Below are 21,411 nucleotides of genomic sequence, written 5' to 3'. Positions count from 1 at the left end.
CAGAGGTCTCTGGTGTGGAAGCAGTGGTGTTTTTAACATGAATGTTGGCTGGCATTCCTGAAGTCCATGCATAAGACAAAAGTGAACTGAGGATGCTGTGTGTTGGGACTTCATTACTTTGTTGATGACTTGAGCGACTTCTTTGCTGAATCAGATGATGGTTTTCAATTTTCATTCCCTCAACTTTGTGAGTTATTCACCACGTACTGAGCACAAGCTCCAGCTGTAGAATTTGCCAACTTCCATGGTAAAATACTCCCGCCTGTTTACTGTCCTTGAGGTGGAGCTGGGGAGAGATGTGTGTCCCTCACCTTTGTGTGGTGTCCCCACCACACAGATACAAAAGCCTTACACCCAATAGCACAGATAATAGTAATATGTACAAAAATATTTAGGAAGTGATGTGTTTTGTGTATTTGCTAATTTCATTTTTTAATACAACTAATATAAGTTTATATAATTATTCACAATAGCTGTTTAAAAACTGACTAGCAAAGTTCCTGAAATTCAGCAGTCCACCCTCTGCACACCATTGCGGGGCAGCAGTGTGGCTTCTCATCACGCCAGAGTAGTGCCTTGTGGCCTCAGGGGTGAAGTCCTAGCTCCAGGCCAGGCCCGCCCCTCACCTCCCGCCGTTGTCTGCCCAGCGATGCCAGGCTGTTGGCCCACCTGCAGCCCCTCCTGTCCTCTCCACACCACGTTTGTTCTACCTCCATGGCTGCAGGGTCCCTCTGCCTGGACGTCCTTCCTCTTGACGGCCTGTCTTCCTGAACACTCAGCTGAGTGTCCCCTGGCCTTGCCCTGGGCTCCACAGGGCCCCATGGGGCCTGACTTGCAGACCATCCTGCCCCTCGCTCCCCTGGTTGTGCCCTCCCAGAGGCCTGAAGTCAGCATGAGAAGGGCTTTCTTCATCCAGAAGGGGCCAAATGCACTTGCCCCCACTTTGATCTGGGTCCCTCCTTTGGAGACTGAGAGGGCTCAGCAAGCTTTTCCTCCTCTCCTCTGGCCTGTGTGTGTGTGTCTGAAGCTCACTCGCTCTGTACCCGTGGATGGTGGGGGTTAGGGGCCTGGCACCCTGAGGGTGCAGGAGCAGGGCAGGTAGCAAGACAGCAGGAGATGATGAAGAACGTTTATTGTATAAAATAAAAAGGGGCTGCCCCATCCTGGGGCACAAGGACAGAACCCACCCCACAAACTCCCCCATCAGGGAAGCCCATCCTGGGGCTGCCCTGGACCTGCCCCTGCAGCCTGAGGGAGACCCTGCTCCCTTCCGGACTCCCTGGGGGCCAGGGAAGGCTGGAGCTGTACCCCCAGGTACAGAAGGCAGAGTGGACAGGACCCCATGGCCCCAGCACCACCCCGGGAGCACCAGCCTCGTCCCCATGATTCTTCCCCCTCCCCACCCACACGACTTCCCCACAGCAGACTCAGGGACACCAGACATCTCAACACAACAGATACAGGTGCGGGGGGCTGGGGGCTGCTCCTCCAGAAGTGAGGGCTCTAGAAGACCGTGCACTTCTTCCCTGGCTTCTTCACAGGAGGCGGGCAGAGCACAGCCCGGATGGCCTCATCAAACACAGTCTTCAGGCCCCGCTGGGTCAGGGCTGAGCACTCCAGGTACTTGACAGAGCCTGGGGGCAGCAAAGAAAGGGAACAGTGAGCGTGGGGGGCAGCAGGGGGCAGCACTGTGCCCCCCAGAGCGAACCTCTCCTCCCTGCACCGGCAGGCCTGTCCATGCCCACTCACCGATCTCCCGGGCCATGGCCAGGCCCTGGGGGTAAGTGATGGGCGCTAGCTTCTTATCCCGTAGCCGCTCAATGGTGTCCTTATCGTCACGAAGGTCCAGCTTGGTGCCCACCAGGAGGATGGGCGTGTGGGGGCAGTGGTGCCGAACCTCTGGGTACCACTGTGGGGATGGGAGGCTCTGATCTCTACCCCTTGGGAGCTTTACCCTCAGCCTGGCCCAGAGCAGGCCATGGCTCCCAAGGGCCCCTTCCTTGTGTCTAGACACACACTTAGCCCTTCTTGTTTCATGGGGTGACCACTGGGTCTGGTAGGGAAATGACCAAGAACAAAAATACCTAGCCAAGACGCTTCCAGGCCCGTCAGGTCCTCTCAGTCAGGGCCCTTCCTTCTCTGAGAGCCTCACTCACCACCCCTGCCCAACCCCTGGCCCCTCATCACCCCCTGGGCCACCTTAAGACCTCACACCCGGCAATCTCCAAAGGACAATTTGTCTCTGTAAGGCCCTCAAGCAAGAGACCCCTGCCCTCTAAGGGCAAATCCTCTGGGCAGCTTCCTCTCCTCCCAGGAGGACAACTCTGCTTCTGGCCCTGTCCTACCTTGGCTCGAACATTCTCAAAGGAGGCTGGGCTCACCAGGGAGAAGCAGATCAGAAAAACGTCCTTGGGAGAAAGGGAGGGAAGAAGGGAAGGTACCATGTAGGAATAGTCAAAGAGGCTCCGAATGGCCACTGCTCACTCCCCCAACACACACACACACACACACACACACACACACATGCACGCACGCACGCGCGCGCACACCAGGCCCTCTGGGCCTCCACCCGAGCCACCCAGCCCCTGCAGGCTGCCCTGTGGTCCCCTACAGTTTGGGGGTAGGAGAGTGGCCGAAGCCGGTCGTAGTCCTCCTGCCCAGCGGTGTCCCACAGCCCCAGGTTGACAGGCTTCCCGTCCACCATCACATTCGCAGAATAGTTGTCAAAACTAGAAAACAGAGTGAGAGAGATCCCCCCAGTGTCTGGGTTCTCAGGCCTGCACAAACCTGGAGCTCTGTCAGCACCTTGCCCCACCCCGGAGCCCAGACCAGGGCCACTTGGGCCCGACCTCGAAGCCCAGGGGAGCCCCGCGCACAGGCGCCCATACCCTCCCCTTGCCAGCTCTGGACCCGCCCGCCTGCTCACACGGTGGGGATGTATTCTCCAGGGAAGGCGTTGGTCGTGTAACTGATCAGCAAGCAGGTCTTCCCCACGGCGCTGCGGAGAGAGGGCAAGCCCACGCTGCTCCCAGGCCCACCTCAGCCCTCTGCCCAGCAAGGGCAGCCCCCTCCCACGGTGCCCAGTGTGGGAACAGGGGTGCCTGCCCACCAGATCCGCAACGATAGAGGACCAGGGCAGGAGGGCCTCCGCGGGGGCAGAGTGGTGGGTGAGGGCTGGGGTGAGCTGCCTCAGAGCCCCAGGCAGGTACCGCGAAGGTGGCACCGGCTGAGGGTTCAGCCCAGGTGAGAGGCCTGGCCCCACCCACCGGGAGGCCAGGCGGGGCCGCTGGCTGCCGGCAGCATCAGGTGGGCCTGGGCTGGAGGCCTGTGCCCCGCGACCAGCCGGGACCCCGCCCCACCGCGTCCTTCCGCCCCTGCCGGGTTCCCCGACGCCCACGGGCAGGTCGGGGCCGCCCCGTCTGGACCCCAAGCCGGGATCCCCGGACTGAGCGCCGCCCCCTCCGTCCCGGCCGCGCCCCGGAGCCCCGCGCCCTGCCCAGCAAGGTCCCCGGGGCCAACCCCTCCCGGCGCGCCTGGCGCGCCAGGCCGAGCGGCCTCCGCCTCGCGCACTCACCCGTCGCCGACCACCACGCACTTGATGGCCTGCATGGGCGCGGGCCGGGCGGGCGCGGCCGCGAGCCGAGCTGCGGAGAAATGCCCGGCGCCGCAGCGGCCGCGGACCCGAGCCGAGCGCCGAGCCGAGCGGCCGGAGACAGCCGAGCGCCGCCGAGCGCCGGGCGCGGAGACAGCCGAACGCGGCCGGCATGGAGGGCGGGGGGCGCGGACCCGCCCCGAACGCGGGCTGACGCGCCTTCCAGAGAAATCTGGTGGGGGGCGGGGTCACAGGGCAACCTGTAACCCGTGTCGAGCTTGGGCAGACCCTCCCCAGAGCCCCCGTGACCCACGCCAAGGGGCGAGGTAAGCGCAGACAGGCTGCTCCCACCCACCTGAACAGGTTGTGGTCGGTGCACACAGGTTTCTTCCAGGGAGAGGATTCCCAGGGCCCACCGAGGGAGGGGCTGAGGCCCACCCACCCTCTAACCACGAGATAGTTGGTGAAAACTCAGGTGTTTGCAGTCACTAGAGATCCCCGAGGCAGGCAGGCCTCTGGTAGCAGTTAGAAGGGGTGACCCAGCCACACCTGGAGGGCCTTTCCTGAAGGGCCCAAGCTTGGAGAAAAGACTGATACTGGAGAAAGGCACTGGGGCCAAAATGTATCACAAATTGCAAAAGTCTGTATTTCAGAACACCCTGGAGTGAGCGCTGGGGCCTGCGGAGCTCATGGTGGTGAAAGGTGACTGAACTGTGGTGGGTGGGGCCAGGAGAGCTCAGGCCTGCTCCCCCAGATCTCCTTCCAACACGGGTCTGTGTTTTCAGGTGCATCATTCCCTGTGATTGGGATGAAGGAGTGGGGATGGGGCTGGGGCCCTCTCCAGCCCTCTTGGCCAGCCAGGTTCTGGACACCCCGCAGGCAGGCACTCTGGTCGTAAGCTGCAGCCATCCTGCTCTCACATCCATTCCAGCACTGATTTTCCAAGTCACCAGCTGTAGACCCTGCCTAAAGAGCCCGGACCTACCGATGGCCTGTCCCTTGTAAGGAAGGGAGGAGCAGGCATGAGACAAAGATGTCCAACAGATGCCACCTTCCTGCCACTTTCAGACTTTCCCTGCCTCCTCTCACTTTTGGGGGCTCAAGGTCCTCAGGGGGGACCCCTGCACATAAGCCAGAACAGCATTTTGCAGGAAGCTGGCCCTTTGGGCCTCCTCATCCCGGATCCGGGCAATCTCGGCCTGCTTAAGGCGAAGCTTTTCACGGAGAGAGGCATTCTCGCTCTCCCTGTCCAGCAGTGCCTCCCGGTGGTCACTTGCCATCACTGCAAGGGAGGAAGCTCAGTGAGGAAGGGGCTCTGGAGACTGCCTGGGCTCCCACCAATCCAGAGGTCCGCAGGGGGCCGGCAGGGTGGGGTTTGCTCGGGGTCCCCTGGGCACACACATACCCAGCCTCCCCTACCAGCACCTCCTGGAGCTGAGACCTAGGCCAAGCTCAGCTCTCCAGGCCAGCCTCCTCCTTCTCCTGTGGGATGACCCAGTAAGAAAGGCCCTGCAGAGAAGCCACAGGGGGGCGGGGGTGGGGCTCAGCTCGCCTTTCAGCTGGCGTTCCAGGGCCGCTGCCTTCTCCTTCAGCGCTTCCTGGGCTGTCAGCTCTGCTTGCAGGCGGCCGTTCTGCTCCTGCAGCTCCAGCCGCACCCTTGTCACCTCAGCCACCTTTTCTTGGTCCTTGTTGCTCAGCTCCTGCCAGGCAAGGGGGTGGGGGGGTGAGGTGGCAGCTGGGGGCACCGCGGGCACCCCTGGGAGCCCTCGACGTCCCGGCTACCTGCTGCAGCTCCTCCAGGCGCCGCCTCAGGCCCTCCACCTGCCGGTCAAGCTGGCTGGCCCGCGCCTGGGCATCAGCTACTGCCTGCTTCTGCTGCAGGCAGGCGCTTTGAGCCTCGTCCCGAGCCTGCGCCAGCAGCCGCAGCTTCTCCTCCAGGTGAGCCAGGCGCTGTTGCTGCGGGCCCGGGAGAGGGGCTGGTGAGCTGCTTTCTGGCCTGTGGACCTGAGCTCACGGGAGGAGTGAACCCCCCAGCCCCACCTTCAGACAGAGAGGAGCGTATATTTGCAATGTGGAAACGGCCTTGTCACTACAGTTATTGCATATGTTGCTCTGAATGGGCTCAGCTTGAATGAGGAGCCTCCCCCATGTCCCAGGCTGACACCATCCTGTCCTCTGGCCTCTGGTCCCCTACTTCCACCATGTAGTCACAGGCTGCACATTTGGGCCAAACCCCTTCCCCACCTTGGGGCTGGAGGACATTGGCTCTTTGCGTGGGCAGGGGGGGCTGGATGTGGTGCTGATGGGATGAGTGTCCTCGTCTAAGTTTTCTGCACCCCTGGACCTCCTGTTCCCTTGTCCCTCCCTACAGAGCCAGAAGACAGCCTTGGTCTGGCCCACTTAAGCCCAAAGGGTTGTGCAACCCAGGCAGCTCATGCCAACCCCTCAGACCTCTCTCCCCAGTGGGCGCTGCAAGCAGCAGACCGTGGCCCTGGGCTCACCTCCTCCAGACGGACTTGGTTCTTGGCCTTGATGAGCTCCTCCTCAGCTTGGCTGCGCTCACTGAGTGCCGCAGCCTTCGCCCGGCTCAGCTCCTACACCGCAGACAGTGACCGCTGGGCCTGTCCTCTGCCCCTGCCCAGGGACCCCTTCTGGCCACAGCCAGCCTCCCTAGGGGAGGGCAGAGCCTGGCGCCCAGCTCACCTCCTCCAGGGACAGCCGCGCAGCCTCCAGCCTCTGCACCCTCTCCTGCATGGCCCTCTCGCTCTCCTCCAGGTGGCGAGTCATGTGCTCCACCTGCCCAGGTGTGGGGTGGGGACAGGGCTGGCACGCTGGCTCCCCAGCCTTCCCCTCATGGGATCCCCACCCTGGGGGGCAGGTGAATCTTGGGGACCCTGTTACTTCCGAGTGAGGGCTGCCCCAAGTGGCCTCACAGGAGGTGAGGATGGAGGGCACGTCCCAGTGCTGCACCCCAGGTGGCACAGAGCACATGGCAGTCTGTGCTGTGGCCCCAGCAGTCAGGGTCCCTTCTAGAAACTGGTGGGGAGGTTCTGGGTCTGACATCTGCCAGGGCTGTCGGAGAAATGCCACCAGCACCCCAAGGTTGTCGAGGGAAGCCCGGCCAGGAGTGCGCCTTGGGGACACCATGCCACAACGAGGTGTCTGCAGGCCCCGATGAAGCGGGGAGAGCAAAGGCCAGACGACACAACTAATGAGGCACCTCCTTGAAGCGCAGGTGTTCCGCGTCCTCCAAGCTCTTCCGGGACCTCTTCTTCTCCAGTTCCAGGCGTTCTGGAAGCACAGGGGAAGAGCGTGGGTAGGACTCCTCTGGGGGCCCTTGGTTCTCAGCACCCAGTGGCAGGCCTGTTGTGCCCACCTTCAGCCTGGACAGCCCGCATCTTCAGCTCAGCTGCCGTGTTGGTCAGCTCCTGCCTGGTCAGGAATAGCTGATCCTGCTGAGATTTCACCTTCCGCTCCAACTCGTCCACCTGGAAAACCAGCACCGAGGGAGGGAAGCTTTGGCCCCTTCCCTGAAGCCCTGCCCCAGGCCTTCCAGGGACCTGCCCCCATACCTGATTTTGCAAAAGCAAGTTCTTTTCATTGGCAGCAGACAAGTCTCTGAGGAGCTTAGACTCCCGCTCTGCAGCTTCCTGGGGGTCAGATGGGGAAAGGGCGCCACTGGACACCTGCCACCATGCACCGCCTGCCCACCCCACGCCCAACCACCTGCCCATCCAGCCCTCCCTGCCCACCTGCTGCTCCAGCCTGTGCTCCTTTGCCTGCCTCTGCGCCAGGCTCCGCTGTTCCTGCTCTGCGGTTGCCAGGAGCTCCCCCAAGTCCTGGGCCTTCTGCTCTGACAGAGCTAGGGCGGCCTCAGCCATCTGCAGCCTGCAAGGAGGGAAGGGCCAGCCCCACCCCATCCCACCTCTAGCCTCTGCTAAGGCCTTGCTGTTCTCACTCTTGCCAGACTATTACCCCGGCTAGCGCCCACCTCCTCCAAGAAGCGTTCCCAGGTTACCACCCCAGCGGTCCCTCCACCTTCTTTGTACCCTGGGGACTCAAGTCCTTGTCTGGACCGTCCTCCTCTGCCCCGTGGGCAGGTCTCTAAAGTGTTTTGAAGCCTCCTCACAACCCCGTCCTACCCTCTGCTCCTCCTTACTTGGCCTTGAGAGCATTGATGATGGAGTGCCTCTCGTTCAGGGCTTCCTGAAGCTGCCCCACGCGTGCTGCCGATGCCCTGTGGGCAGAGAGGAGGGTTCAAGAAACCCAAACCCTGGAGCCCTCTGGGCCCCTCCCTGCAGCAGCTGCTGCTCCTCAGGCTCACGCCACCTCCAGGTGTGAGCTGAGGAAGTCTCGGTGCAGCCACTAACCCTCCAGCCAACTCCCTCGGTAAACACACCCCACAACCTTGTCCATGGGCAGGCGATGAGGCTCACGTTAGGTCACTCCAAGGCCAGAGCGAGGACCCGAACCCCGGGTACCCCCACAGCACCACCACCCTGCCCCCTGGCCCTGGGGCCACACTCACTTGCTGCTTCTGACCATCTCTTCTCTCTGTCTGTCGATCGTCTCCATCAAGTCCAGAAACTGGGGACAGAGGCAGCCAGAGCCCTGTCAGGGCCCAGAGCCTGCCCACTCCCCACAGTCAGCAGAAAGGAGGGCAGACATCCACTGAGGTGACAAGACACGAAAGGGCTCGGCCTCATCCAAAGGGAGAGTGGCTCCCACGCAGGGAGGCCCAGAGGGGAAGCCCACCTACCCGCCCACCCAGCCAGAGGGCATCAGAACAAGAGGTTGCCTCCCAGGCCTGGGTATTGGCTGCTTGGAGAGGCTCCAGGGCCCAGAAGGAAGGAACAAGGCCATGGCATGGGGGCTGAGGGGGGCCCTTTGTCCAGACAGTCAGGGCGGGGCTGGGGATGGGGCGAGGTCCTGCAGTCAGCGGCAGCACTGTCCTCACCTGTTTGGACTTCTCTTCCCGGAGGTGCCGCACCTCCTTGCTGAGCACGTGGGCGCGGGCCTGGCTTTCCCGGAAGGCGGTCTGCCGGTCCTGGTTGTGATCCATGGCTTGCTCTGTTGGAAAAAGCCAAGTTGTCTACCGGGAGGCCGAGCCCCAGGAGTGGCCAACGGCCAGCCCAGCCCCATGCCCAGAAGACACTGCGCAAGGTGGTATCTCACCCCACAAATCAGACCCCTCAATGCACTAGCAGGTGAGGGGCTCAGAGCGGGTGGGGGTAGGGACAACAGTGAAGCCAGGAGCCTGGGAGGGGGAACAGGCACACGGGGAGAGGTGGGGAGGCTGCTCAACCGCCAAAAAAGGTGGGCATTTGGGCTCCGCCCCAAAGGCCAAAGGCCAGTGTGTGACTTTTAAGAGGTGAATGGTGTGCTCAGCTCCCATGCTCTGGAAAGATCCAGGCAGCATTTGGAGAGAGGCCAGCCAGAAGCGGCCATGGTGCCAACTGGGGTGACTCAGAGGCAGGTCCAAGAACCAAGAAGTGGGAGAGGACACGCGTTGGGCAGACCCAGCAGGTGGTGACGCCACACTAGATTCCAACCCAGGCTCGGGCCCTCAGGTGGCTGGCGCTGCCGGTGGGACGACGAGCCATGGGGAGTGGCAGCGTGCTCAGTGGGCTTGGGGCTGAGGAGTCAGGGTCATGACAGGCGGAGACCGTGGTGTGAGGAGGGTGAGGAGCAGCACGGGCAGTGAGCGCTCTGCCGGCTCCTGCCGCCGCCGTTTCTTCCCTGGCGCCTGCTCTCACTTCCTCTGTTTTTAACGTGCTACCGTCGTGATGCCGTGTTTACTTGTTCTGGCCCAAGCCACCCCTCCCTCAGTGGCTGAGTCTCTGTCACAGGGAATCAGCTCTATGCCCTGCTCCAAACAGTGCAAGCCACCAGCGGCCCCACGTGCCCGTACCCACGGCTCTGAGGATGTCGCCGGGGATGCTGTTCCCAGCCAGCTCCAGCTTCCACAGGGTTCTGTTGCTGGGGAGACAGTTTACCAGGGCGCGGCCGCCCAGGAGGCCGATGTGATTCCAGCGCAGGTCTGGAAGGAAAGCTGGTGTTGCCAGATGGAAAGCATGGGGCGGGGGTGGGAGGGCTGGCCCAGCCTGGAACACTGGTACTCCCTGTGATCGGCCACAGATCAGGAGCCCAGCTCAGCGTGCCCCTCCTCTCCCACCCCCACCCTTCTGGGAGAGGACAAAGGGAGCAGTGGGAGGGCTGAGGAAGCGATGAGATGCAACCCCTCCCCCCTCCCCCCAGACCAACACCTCCTGGCCTGGTCTGAGGACCTGGTCTGAGCTGGTGGCCTCACCAAGCTGCTGGAGGCTGGTGTTGCTCTTCAGGGCCAGAGCCAGCTCCTCGGCACCCTTGTGGCTGATCTGGTTGTTGCGGAGGTCCAGCTGCCGCAGGGTGCCATTGGCCGCCAGGGCCCCGCAGAAGGCAGCGAAGGCTTCTTCCCACGTGCCCAGGCTGTTCCACTCCAGGGTGAGGCTGCAGGAAGGGTGGACATGATGTGCGTGGCCCCAAAGGGCATCCTGCTCCCATGGGGTGCAGCGGTCTTGAGGAGGGGCACAGGCTTGGGGGTCTCTGGCAGAAAGGCTGGAGGCGCATGAGTAACTCATACCCGCCTACTCCCCACCATGGAAGACCGACATGAAGGCGTGAACTCTCATGTTGCAGAACCGTGTCCTCTGGAGCCAACCCAGAACCACGCAGAGAGAGAGCGGGGGCTCAGGGGAGAGCAGGGGCTGGGACTGCCACCCTACCTCTGAATGGACTTGTTCTGTCGGAGGAGTTTTGCCAGTGCCTCGGCCCCTGCGGCTCGAAGGTTATTGCCCTAGGACAGGAAGAGGCCAGCCAGTCACTCCCCAGCATCCTAAGCTGGGCTCTGAATACCCTGGTCAGGTGGTGGGCGAGGCCATGGCGAACAGAAGGTGTGGCTCCTTTCAGATTCTGCTTTCCCTGCCCGCAGTGGCCTTCTAATGCAGGCTATTTCAGTTTGCTTGTCAGAACGTTCTGGAACTCATGTTCCTGCCCTCAGAACACCGACACGCGTGCGTGAGACCATGAGCAAATGGTGCGGAGCCTGTGTGCCAAGAGCGCTTACAGACACGGTCTTCGGCCACCATGCAGACCCCTGGTCGCCAGGACACCTGCATCTTCTCTACTCCTGCTCTCAGGTGGCACGCCCCTGAGTGCAGATCCACCCACCTTGAGATCCAGAAACCGCACGATGGTGTTGACATACAGCCCCTGCAGCAGCAGCACGGCCCCTGTAAGAGAGCAGGGCAGTCACTCTCCACCCCTGGTGCCTCCATCTTGGGTCAGCTCCCCACACATAGGGGAGGGACGGCTGTCCCAGTGACCCCCACCAGCCAAGGTTCATGACAAAAAAGAGTCACCCCACTCCTGTGTCAGGTTTGAAAAATCTGCCAGGTGTGGAGTCAGGCGGCTCACCAGCACAGCGGGACTCTCCTAAGCCAGGGGACACTAAGGCTTTCCCATTACAAAGAGAAATTGCCTCCTGCTCCTGGGTTTCCAGAGAGGATACTGCTGCTTGCTTTATGACAGTAAAAGGGAGTAACCTCACAAAGAAGAAATCAGGTGGGACAGAGTTCTCTGCTAGAGATGTCAAGCACCAAGGACTGCGGCATGTGCAGCTAATGAGCAGCAGAGCAAAAGAAACCAGGGGAGCCCGGCCCCAGCTCTGAAGTTGCAAGGGCTGCCCTGGGCCGCCGGCCCTTGGTGCCCACCTTCCTCACTCAGCATGCAGTCGCTCAGGACGAGCTCCGTCAGCAGTGCCTCCTTCTGTAGCAGCTTGCCCAGAGCCCTGCAGGTATCCACTGTCAGGCTCTGTGTGGCCAGGTCCAGCCGGCCCTGCGGCAGCTGGTGCATTTGCTGCAGAACAGTCTCCTGGGGCTCGGCCCCACTCTCCTTGCACAGCCGGCTGTAGGTGCGCCGGAACTCCTCCATGTCCCTGGGGTGCAGGAAGGGCTTCCCGGAAAGTGCCTAGACAGGCCTCACCAGGAGCCAGACCGGGAAGCCAGGGAAGGGCAGTACAGCAGGGCCTCTCCTCTGGGGGCCTTCAGAGAGCCCCCGGCAGCTCAGTGGGGACACAAAGACTCTAAGTCTTCAGCAGTCAAGGAACGAGGCGCAAACTGAGTTGGTCCAACAGGCGGGAGGCCCCAGGATGGCAGGGGCGGGTGATTCTCAGCGGACCGCTGAAGCCTGGGACCGAAGAGGTGGGCGTCCTCGGGGGCGGGGCCTCCAGCGGCGGGGCCGGTCCGTCCGGACGTCGCCCGTACCCCTGGGCTCCGGGCCCGATGCCCCAGTCCTCGCGCCGCTGACCCCGGCTCGATTGTCGCGGCCGCCGCGCACCTCAGTATCCAGGAAGAGCAGGGAGCGCCGGGAAGACCTGGCGGAAACTACGACTCCCAGGAGGCTTTGCGGAGGAGGGGCGCTCACCGCGGGCCAGTGAAGGCGAAGGAGCGGGCGCGCGCGGAGGGTCCATTGGCTGGAGGCGCGGGGGCGGGGCTCCAGAAGGCGCGCTCTTTGTCGATTGGCTGGAGTCGCGAGGGAGGGTCTCCGGAGGGCGCGCTCAGGGTTCATTGGCTGGGGACGCGGGGGCGGGGTTCCGGAGGGCGCGCACCTTGGTGGCGGTCATGGAGGAAATCGGCGCCGGCTTCCGGAAGGTGAGAGAGGGCCTGCTGGCGGGGCGGGCTGGGGGCGCGGGGCGAGGCCGCCGGGGCGGGGGGCGCGCGCGGGGCCGGCGGGGACGCTGCGGCCCGGTACCCTGAGTGACCCACGTGCGGATCCTGAGCCAGCCCCCGCGCTGCCGTCGGGTGGCTTATAGGGTGAGCGCATTCCCAGAATCCGGCAATGACCCTCGTCCCGCACACCTTTCGTTCTCCATGGATGGAATCCCGCGGCCGGGTAGCGGAAGGTTGGGTAGGCAGCCTGGTCTGCGGCAAGAGGGAGAGGGTCTGCAGAAATCGGGCAGGGGTAAGTGCCAGCACAAATGAAGGGAGGCTCAGAGAGGAGCCTGGGCTCCCGCCTCGCGGCTCCGGAATCTGCAGGACTCACTCTAAGGAGTTTAGCGTAGAGCACAGTGCGGCCCAGCTCGCGGGTAGTCTCGGCGCCTGCGTATTCTAAAGCTTCCTTTTGGCCTGTTCCCTATCAAGCCAGCCCTGTGCTTTGCGTCTCACTTGATCCAGGCTGGCTCCGTTGCCTGGTGTGTACGTGGCTCTACAAGTGCTTTTCTTAGCAGCACACCCAGAAGTCAGGCACTGTTACATGCACTTGAAATGGATTAGCCCGTGTAATGCTCAACACCATAGGAGATGGGTACTGGTACTACCCCCACTTGCCAGTGGGAAACAGGCAGAACTAGGGTCAAACCCAGGCCATCCGCCTCCGGAGTCAGCCCCTTTGCTCTGCACCTGGCGAATGGGGCTCTGGGTGGGTGGGTGGGTAGTGAGGTCTGCTGCCTCCCACACCCCGCAGGCTGTAAGTGGTCTGAGTCTCGCATTGTTGCTCTGCCTTAAGGTTAGGTGACATTGAGCCCTTGATATCAGGCCTTTGTGGGCAGGAGGGAGAGTCTCAGCCCCTCATGAGTACTTGTCCAGCCAGTCCCCCGTGGGTGTTCTCTCTATCACCCAGAATCGTCACTCTGCCCTGGCCTACAAGGGGTAAATGGTGTCAAAGGGAAAACAACCGAGGCAGGGGGTTGTAATAGCTGTAATAGCTGCAGAGGGGAGCACTGTAATAGCTGCAGAGGGGAGCACTGGGCTGGGCCTCCTTCATGCGGTCCTGGGCAGCTCTGGAGTCCTCGCCCTCAGAGGGCTCTGGCCAGAGCTGGGGTTATGGTCATTACCCATGAGCAGGGCTGCCCCTGGGGAGGGAGAGAGGGAGGGGTCGTGGTCGTGGTGCCTCCACACAGTGGGGCAAAGGCTGACCACATCCCAGGTCCCATCCTACCCTCTGCAAGTTTAGGGAACCTCCGCTCCCAGCTAGTGCTGACTAGTTATCACGGCAACCCCATGCAGCTGCCCCCCAGCAGCAGCCTGGCTGATTTAGCTCTTCCCCAGGGTCTGGGAGCTGGCAGAGCAGTAGAGCCTTCTGTGCCTTTCCTGGTACCTTTCAGGTACACAGCAAGATGGGCCAGCAGGTGGCGCCAAGCTCACGTGGTCACTGCTGGGAGGATGAGGCTGCTTCTTTGGTGCTGCCCCAAGTGACTGGTGGCGAGCTCTTACCCTCTTGAGCCAGGGCTCCGGCAGGGTCCGCTTCCTCCACTCTGCTCTTCAGCTTTGCTGAGCTGCACTGGGCGAGGCAGTGCCATCTCCGTGGCTAAGGCTGGAGGCCTGGTGGGTCCCCAGCTCACCTTCCCTGCATGACACCCAGTTTCTGGGCTCCTGGGCACCCACTGCTGCTGTCCTCCTGCCTCCCCTGGCGCTCTGCTGGCTCCTCATTTGCAGCCTCTTCCGGCTGGTCCCTGCCCTCAGCAACCTCCCTTGGTCCACCCACGTGCTACCACCTCCCAGATCATCGCCAGCTTCAACCGTCTCTGAGTTCCAGCCACCCACTGGCTGCTCTGCTTGGGCACCTCATGTGTGTCCCTCATGCAACATGTTCCAAGCTGAGCTCCTGACTTGCTGATCCCCAGAATCTATCTCCGCTTAGTGGTGCCATACTTTGGGGCTCAAGCCTCTCCCTTGAGGAGTCTTGGCCTGGACCCGCCCTTGTCCCATCCTCATTGGTCAGGAAGTCCTGCAGATAGTCTGGGCTCTGTCCCTTACCTTGACTGCCCATTGACCGAGGAGCCTGGCCCCTGCCCAGCTCTGCGGTTCCCACAATGCCCTTCCCCATTACAGGAAGATCCCTTTCCACGTGTCGTGTCGTAGGCTCCAGGGAGGGACCTGGAATGGAGCTGACCCAGTGCCCAGAGCAGGGTCTGGCAAAGCCGGGCAGTGTTGGTGGTGTGGACAGGCCTGTAAAGGGGCCCAGTGTGGGGAGGGCACCTCGTCCCTGGGGGCAGGAGCACAGGACTGCTCTGCGTTCCATGAGGACGGGAGCCCCAGAGCGCGGCAGGCAGGCACCTGGGCTGCTCCCACCAGTCTGCCACTTGCGTCTAATTTCTGGCCCTCTGGAGGCACTCACAGGGAGGTTTCTCCCCACTGCCTAATCCCCCACCCTGGGAGAGCCCCACAGACAGCATTTCCAGCCAGCAATTACAACCGCATCACATCCAGAACTAAATGCCTAAGGGGTCTGCAGCAGAGGGGCAGGGGCGGTGGCTCACTGACGCCCCCTCCGTCCCTCAGGAGCTGGTGAGCAAGCTGCTGCACTTGCATTTTAAAGACGACAAGACCAAAGGTGTGTGAACGGGGGGCGGGGGGTGGTGGCCGGGGCCTGCTGGGCACCTGGGACCCTGCACTGCACCTCTGCAGGGGCCAGGGCCTCAGGGAGGACTGGGCCAGACGGAGGGCTGAGGTCACCGGCGCGAGTGTGAGTGAGGGCAGAAGCAGTGAGGGCAGAGTGGGGCGGCAGGGAGAGGGTGTGTGTCTGTAACCTTCTCCCTTCACCTTGCAGTCAGCGGGGATGCGCTGCAGCTCACGGCCGAGCTACTCAAGATCTTCGTTGTGGGTGAGCAGAGGGACCCAGCGGTGTTCTTTAGTATCCCACCCAGGCCCGTCCAGACCATTCACAATCCCTTTGCATTTTATTTTTCAGTGGGGTAACCAAGACACATTTTTCCTGTTTTTCCACAAGCACCTAAGCTCTCTGTCCCTGAAAAGCTCCATGTTTCAGAGGCCCCAACCTCAGCCTTCTGAGCTGTCGGCTGACACAAGGGTGGGCCAGCAGCCAGGGCTGAGGCCCCCCAAGCCTTCTCTGCCTCACTTCCCTCCTGCATCACGGCAGAAGCGGCCATCCGCAGCATCCGGCAGGCCCAGGCAGAGGACCTGGCCCAAGTGGATGTGGAGCAGCTGGAGAAGGTGCTGCCTCAGCTGGTAGGTGGGCCTCCAGGAACAGGGCCTGGCCCAGGAGACGGGGGTGGGGGGCGGGGGGGGCTACACCCACGAGGCTCTGAGTGCTCCTCTCCCCCACAGCTTCTGGACTTCTAGCGGTTTCCACCCTCACTGTGGCCACTGGTCCAAGTCACGGCCTCTGGCTTCAGACAGGACAGGAGCTGCTGATCCCCAAGGTTCTCCTCCAGCTCCCAGGACTGGCCAGGTGCCAGCAAACCACCGCTCTCTTGTCCCTGTCGTCCCCGCTGCCTGCTGCTAATGGCCAGGATGCAGCAGATAGAGGGGTCGCTGACAGGATGAGGGTCCTGGCACCCGGGTTGGTGCCCTCCCCTCATGCCCCCCGCCCTCAGGACAGCCGAGCACCCACCGGTGTGGGAGAAGCACTTGGTCATTGGGAAGCAGGTGCAGGAGACCCGCCCGCCTGAGCAGGTAGCCCGTGTGTCCTCCACAAACAAGCAGAACGGTGTGGTTCTGCCACCGACATCAAAGCTTGTGTGTCACCTTCTAGCCATCTGATATTCCCCTCAAAAGATGCTTGCCTGAGCTATATATTTGTTCTCACAAAGCAATGTCAGTAAATCAGAGCCACCTCCCCAGGCACAGCCTCCTGTTGCCATTAATCACCCAAAGTCAAGTTGCTTCAAAGCTGGGAGAGGACAGAATAACAAACAGCATGTGTGAGTGCCCTGCTGTGGGCCAGGCTCAAGAGGCTGTGAAATCGGAGCCCTCGCACGTGTGGCTGCTCGCCTGGGACGGTGCCTCTGCCACAGGGCTGCTGTGAGTGTGGTGTGCCACCGGCCAGCAGGGGTGCTGGTGGGGCGGGGGGAGTCACGCCAGTGGAAAGGACCACCGGTCCCAGGGCCAGGGCCAGGGAGCTCAGAGCTGCTTGGGAACTGCGAGAAGCCCAGTTGGGAAGTCTGGCTGCCCTCTGGGGCCCAGCCACCCTCCCCCCCAACACAGCACCCACCTCCCATCAGTTCTGAAAGCTGCTGGGACTCATCAGCCCAGGACAGAAACACCCAGAGGGCCCTGGGCCCAGTGACCATGGGGTCAGGACTCTCACAGTGCTGGAGGACCTAGTCCGCTGGGTAGGGACGTCTGCCCCTGCTGCCACGGGCACCCAGGAACCCCGCCCCCACGCCCAAGGATGGCATGGGTGGGGGGCCAGCCCTCCCTCCCCAGTTTAGCCCCGCTGGCCCCTTCTTGCACCCGTTCCCCGCCTCTGCCCCCCACTTCCCTCTCCCCCCTCCTGCAGGGAGTCTCAGGGCTTCAAAGCTCTGGGCGCATGTGGAAGTCATTAGACCTGAGGGGAGAGGCTGGCGACAAGTGCCAGAGCCCGTGCCCCACAGCCACTTTGAAGTGCGCTCAGATGGTGGGGCGGGCGGGGCACCGGGAAACCCCAGGCCAGCCCTGCCCGGTCCCACCGCAGGGTGGGGGCTGCGTCCGCCCCTCTCCTGCCAAGGGCTGGGGGCCCAGCCTGAGATGCAGCCAGGCAAGCGATGCCTGGAGGTCCTTCTCCCCGAACTCGTGTCCTCCCTAGAGAAGGAGTCATTAACAACGTCAGTGAAGTAAAAACCAAGGGGCAGGCAGTTCAGGGAAGACACCTGTGCCCTCGTTAACGAGAACAAGCCCCAGCAAGCAGCCTCCCAGGCCCACATCACCGTCCAGCCAGGCTGGAGGCCTGTTACTGGGAGCTTGGTGCAGGGGCGGCAGCGGGTCAGAGGACCGAGGGCCCCTGCCCTGGAAAGGACGACAGGAGGGTCTCAAGAGAGGTTCACGTGTTTATTCCCGCTCAGGGTGGGCAGGGGTCCTGTGGTGGCAGAGTGGCACCTCTGGGCTGGCGGCTCTCACCTCTTGCTGGCTGCAGCGCAAACACACGGGATGACCTCTGGGCCCTGGGCTCCTGCCCAGCAGCCCCTCCCCGCCCGGCCACCCCCCAAAGTACCTGGCAGCTTCAGCCACTTGGGCACCTTGCCCAGATCCCTCCTCACCGGCTGGGCCGTCCCAGGGCTGGGTTCAGGGGGGCCCACTGCCCCTTCCTCAGCAGTTGGCTCCAACTCAACGGGCGCAGGGTCAGGGGCTGGCGGCGGGGGTGGGGTTCCAGCGGCCCTGGACATGGACCTGAGAACGAAGGCCGAGGTGCCAGATGGTGGGCACTGCGGCAGCAGGCTCTCCCCACCCTCTGTGGAAACTCACCTGGCCACCAGCACGTCAGCTGCAGACGGGGAAACGGTGTGTTCCAGCAGCGTGGGCTCCAGGTAGATGCCTGCAGGAGGCCCAGCCTACCCTCAGGCCACAGAGAAGGGGGTGCCCCTGCCTACTGCTTCTCTGCTCTGGGAGGGGGCGTGGCCCAGCCTGAAGCCCCTAGGAGAAGGGTATGGGGGTATCGGGGCCACAGGTCTCCCTCCCAGACCTGAAGTCCCCTGCTCTGGGGCATCTGATGAGCTGGGATGCAGGGCCCAGGGCTGGTCAGCAGTGGGCAGAGGGGGGCCCCACCCACCTGTTGGCTCCTCAGGTCCAAAGTGCACAAGGGCAGCAGGGAAGAGGTTTGCCTGCAGGGAGGGCAGAGGAGAGCTCAGGGACCAAGTGGGCACCGTGGAGGATGGCAGAGAGGAGGGCTGCACTGCACTTCCGTGCTGGCCTCATGGGTGCTGCACCCATCAGGCCCAGGGCTCCGCTGAGGAGGGCTACGGCCCTACCAGGCCCCTCCCACCGCACAGTCCGCTGCCCAGCTTTACCTATTCCTCCTCTGGCACCAACCCCAGTGCAAGCCAGGCCAGGGCATCAGACCATAGAATCCTAGGGCCAACCCCAAGCACCAGCTAAACAGGAAGTTCTCGTGGTGTGTGTGCTCTGGCATTTTTAACTACCTCCCCTTCCTGCCCAGTTCCCAGGGTGAACAGTTGACATTCTGAAGGTGGGAACTAAGCTTGGAAGTCCCCGCCCTCAGCAGAGACTGCAGGAGGTCAAGAGGTCAGAGGAGATGCAGACGCACACAGAACTGCACCACACAGAACTACACGGGTGGGGGCACGGGGCACAGCCCACCATGCCCCCCACTCCCCTCCCTCACCTGTGCTGCCCAGAGTGCGGGAGTGGGGGGCACTCCATAGGGACTGACATATGAGCCCAGATCCACTGGGAGCAGCTGGATGGGAGACAGGAGCGCCATGGGAGGGACCCTCAGTGGGCCCCGGCACATGGGGAAGGGGGGTGGGTCTCGGAGCCAAGTTGCTTTGGGAATCCCAGGCTGAGAGGTGCCTCCAGGCCTACTGCCTTGACCGAAAAGCCCACAGGTGGGTTCCCTGACTTGCTTGATAAGGAAAAGCCAGTGCCAGCCAGCGTCAAGCCTGTCCTGCAGGGTGGGTGTTGCACTGGGGTCCCCACACCCCTCCTTGAGGCCTGTCCTGGAGGTGGTGGTGCAAGATTTCTGCTCAGGACTGGCTCCACCTGCACAGGTGTGGGACAAGGACACATCACGTGGCCCCCGAAACGCCCCCGGAGGCCTCCCAGGCAGGGGGCTGGACTGTGGTGCAGAGTCAGGGTTGTTGCAGAGGATACCGAAGCCCTCCAGTGTCATAACCTGCCTCTATACCCGCCTCTGCACCCGAGGAGAACCATGGCTGTAAGCCCCAAAGCTGGCCTAAGGCAGCAGGGAGGCCACCGCCCAAGGCTCTGTGTCCTTAGCCCTGGCGGAAGGGCCGCTGCTGCCAGCTGAGCGCATCCTCTCTGCCCAGCTCTGAGCTCTTGGGATCTGGGTGGGGAGTATTAATAAGAGGAAGCTTCAAAGGCCAGGCCTAGGAACGCTGAGATTGCAGTTGAAGCCGAGGGACAGAGAAGGGCCGTGAACGCTCTGAAACCCCACTGTGATGCCTGGGATCATAGCCTGGTGCGGAGAGATGGGCTGCAGCAGGGTGCACGAGGGCAGCCCCAGTGCCCTGGAGGCACCGGAAGCTGGGGGGGTGGGGGGAGAAACACAGGTAGGACAGTGCCTCAACCTTTCTAGGGTAGCCAAGTGAAGCCAGACCCTGACCCGGCCAACCCGCCAGGCACTGGGGCCACCCACCCAGCTGGGCCGTCTGGGGTCTGCAGAGCTTGAAGCCTTGAAGGACCCATTTGGGCCCCTCGAAACAGCTCCTCTTGAACCTGGCTTCCCTGCCTTTCCTCAGCACCTGCTGGAAGCCCCCTACCTGCCAGCTTGTGTCTCAGGGAATCCCACTGGAAAAGGGGTGAGTGGACAGCACAGAAGACCACCATGACCGCCACGAGGGAGGGTGTACCCCTCTGCTCAGGCTGACGAGGTCTACGTGGATTGTGGTGGTCTTCAGGGCCCACTAAGGGCATCACTAAGGGGGATGGAGGGGCTCTGGGTGAGGCAGTGGTGGGGGCTTGGCTGAGATGGGAGCCAAGTGAGGTCCCTGAGGCTTGGGGCAGCACCAGCACTAAGGGGGCTCAGTCCCAGGAAGCAGGTATGACGTGGGGTGTTGGGGACCTCTGTGTCCACGGACTGGGTCCTCTGCCTCCTCCCATCCTTGGCCTCTCCCAACAAATAGTCACTCTCCTGATCCAGTGGCCAAAAAGGGCACTGGGCTGCCATCCCCCACACCCACCCTGAGCTGTCACTTTCTGGGGCGCAGGACCGGCCCCTGGGCAGCCTCCAGGGCAGCCGGCAGCCAGAACGCGGCCCTGCCAGGGACATGAAAGCCAGCAGCTTCCGCACCCGCGCCTGCTCACCCGCAGGAGGGAGGAAGGCTTCCTTCCCTGAGCCCTGCCAGCTCTCTGATCGCGGGCGGGCAGGGACGCCACTCCGAGCAGAGGCCCCACGGCTCCAGGGCGAGCTGACGGATGAAAGGAGACGGCTGCTGGTAGCGGGGGCAGTGTCACCAGGAATCAGGCCACGTGGGCAGGACAGGCAGCACCCCAGGGTTCCTAATTGGAGGGGGGTGCCTGGACGCTGGCCCCTCTCCATCCCAAAGCATCTTCCAAATTCAATGTTTATCAACAGGCTGGCCAGCGAGGGAGAGTGGGGAGGGAGGGAGGGCGGGTGGGGATAGAGGAAGGAGGCCCAGTGCCTCTGGGGCTCCCGGGGGGCTGCAGAAGGGGGCTGAGAAGGGGGAGGGGGGGCGGGGGACGCACCCTGCTCCCACCAACCTTGACTCCTTTCCTTGGTGGGCTTCCAGGCTCTCTGTTGGTCTGGCCCCATCCCCCCATGACGGTGGCAGCCCTGAGCAGCAAGCAGACCCCCTTGCCCCAACTCAGACCTCTGCAGGGCCTGCTGGCCACTTAACAAAGGCCAGCCTCTGTTACTAATTAAAATATCTGAAGACACTTTAAGAGGAAACCATTAGGCTAGAGGGCTGGGGAGGCCTCAGGCTGCTCTCCTGGGGTGAAGGGACAGGACATTCCTTCTTGCTCTGGACTGAGGCCCAGCAGGGCACCGGATCAACGCTCCTCACCCTGGGAGCTCTAGGGGCCTCCAGCTAGCAGGGAGGGCCCACCACGGCATTCCCAGAGGAGGCCACAGGGTCCAGGGGCAAGGCAGGGGCAAGGCAGCAGCCCCTCCAGTCTGGGCAGCCAGCCACCTGCAGCCGAGGCCTCTGACCCTTGGCCCTTAAGGGGTTCCCCTAAGCAGCCCCACCTGCCAGTCCCTTCTCACCCAGACCCAGGGGAAGTCCTGGCTCAGGACGGTGGCAGCCAGCCGGGCAGGCCCATCCCCACTCGGGCAGGAGGCAGAGGAGGCTGCAAAGCCCCAAAACTGACTTCAGAGGCACTCTGCTCCCTCCGAGTCCACCCCTC

The 21,411-nt window shown here is 62.7% G+C and overlaps 3 protein-coding genes across 20 annotated transcripts in view; 1 reads left to right on the top strand and 2 right to left on the bottom strand.

Annotated features, from left to right (window-relative positions):
- Positions 1 to 1,115: 1,115 nt before the first annotated feature.
- Positions 1,116 to 11,975, bottom strand: LRRC45 (leucine rich repeat containing 45). Of its 8 annotated transcripts, none has more exons than XM_082374198.1 (22): positions 11,344 to 11,972; positions 10,802 to 10,863; positions 10,357 to 10,427; positions 9,903 to 10,081; positions 9,504 to 9,632; positions 8,550 to 8,662; positions 8,121 to 8,179; positions 7,752 to 7,829; positions 7,345 to 7,480; positions 7,165 to 7,242; positions 6,969 to 7,080; positions 6,813 to 6,883; positions 6,296 to 6,388; positions 6,094 to 6,186; positions 5,375 to 5,548; positions 5,145 to 5,292; positions 3,575 to 3,824; positions 2,927 to 2,998; positions 2,612 to 2,729; positions 2,346 to 2,408; positions 1,746 to 1,909; positions 1,116 to 1,634 (listed from the first exon to the last, which is right to left on the bottom strand). In XM_082374198.1, exons 1-22 carry the CDS (start codon positions 11,561 to 11,563, stop codon positions 1,574 to 1,576), a joined length of 2,544 nt encoding a protein of 847 aa, XP_082230324.1. In that variant the 5' UTR covers positions 11,564 to 11,972; the 3' UTR covers positions 1,116 to 1,573. The 8 variants fall into 8 exon arrangements, with proteins under 8 accessions (XP_082230324.1, XP_082230317.1, XP_082230318.1 ...); XM_082374191.1 differs by having other exon boundaries at positions 1,750 to 1,909; positions 11,344 to 11,967; XM_082374192.1 differs by lacking the exon at positions 6,094 to 6,186 and having other exon boundaries at positions 1,750 to 1,909; positions 11,344 to 11,968.
- Positions 11,976 to 12,105: 130 nt separating this feature from the next.
- On the top strand, positions 12,106 to 16,212 carry CENPX (centromere protein X). Of its 2 annotated transcripts, none has more exons than XR_014238825.1 (5): positions 12,106 to 12,282; positions 14,911 to 14,962; positions 15,179 to 15,232; positions 15,359 to 15,597; positions 15,697 to 16,212. XR_014238825.1 is itself a non-coding variant. In XM_082374314.1 (5 exons), exons 1-5 carry the CDS (start codon positions 12,253 to 12,255, stop codon positions 15,709 to 15,711), a joined length of 240 nt encoding a protein of 79 aa, XP_082230440.1. In that variant the 5' UTR covers positions 12,155 to 12,252; the 3' UTR covers positions 15,712 to 16,212. The 2 variants fall into 2 exon arrangements, 1 of the variants encoding a protein (XP_082230440.1); XM_082374314.1 differs by having other exon boundaries at positions 12,155 to 12,282; positions 15,509 to 15,597.
- A 1,171-nt stretch (positions 16,213 to 17,383) lies between these two features.
- Positions 17,384 to 21,411, bottom strand: part of ASPSCR1 (ASPSCR1 tether for SLC2A4, UBX domain containing) — a 29,942-nt gene continuing 25,914 nt past the window's right edge. For 5 of the 10 annotated variants that reach the window (XM_082374211.1, XM_082374219.1, XM_082374220.1 and 2 more), the window contains 5 exons: positions 20,350 to 20,474; positions 18,116 to 18,167; positions 17,812 to 17,881; positions 17,607 to 17,736; positions 17,384 to 17,476 (listed from right to left, as the gene is read on the bottom strand). In XM_082374211.1, the coding sequence (XP_082230337.1) occupies positions 17,398 to 17,476; positions 17,607 to 17,736; positions 17,812 to 17,881; positions 18,116 to 18,167; positions 20,350 to 20,474 (456 nt within the window). In that variant the 3' untranslated portion in view covers positions 17,384 to 17,397. Of the gene's footprint in view, positions 17,477 to 17,560; positions 17,737 to 17,811; positions 17,882 to 18,115; positions 18,168 to 20,349; positions 20,475 to 21,411 lie in introns of all 10 variants that reach the window. The other 5 variants (XM_082374217.1, XM_082374212.1, XM_082374214.1 and 2 more) reach the window with 4 other exon arrangements.

The sequence above is a fragment of the Balaenoptera borealis genome, assembly GCF_965194805.1.
Source record: "Balaenoptera borealis genome assembly, chromosome: 20".
Lineage (NCBI taxonomy): Eukaryota > Metazoa > Chordata > Mammalia > Artiodactyla > Balaenopteridae > Balaenoptera > Balaenoptera borealis.
This window is presented reverse-complemented; position numbering and strand designations above follow the sequence as displayed.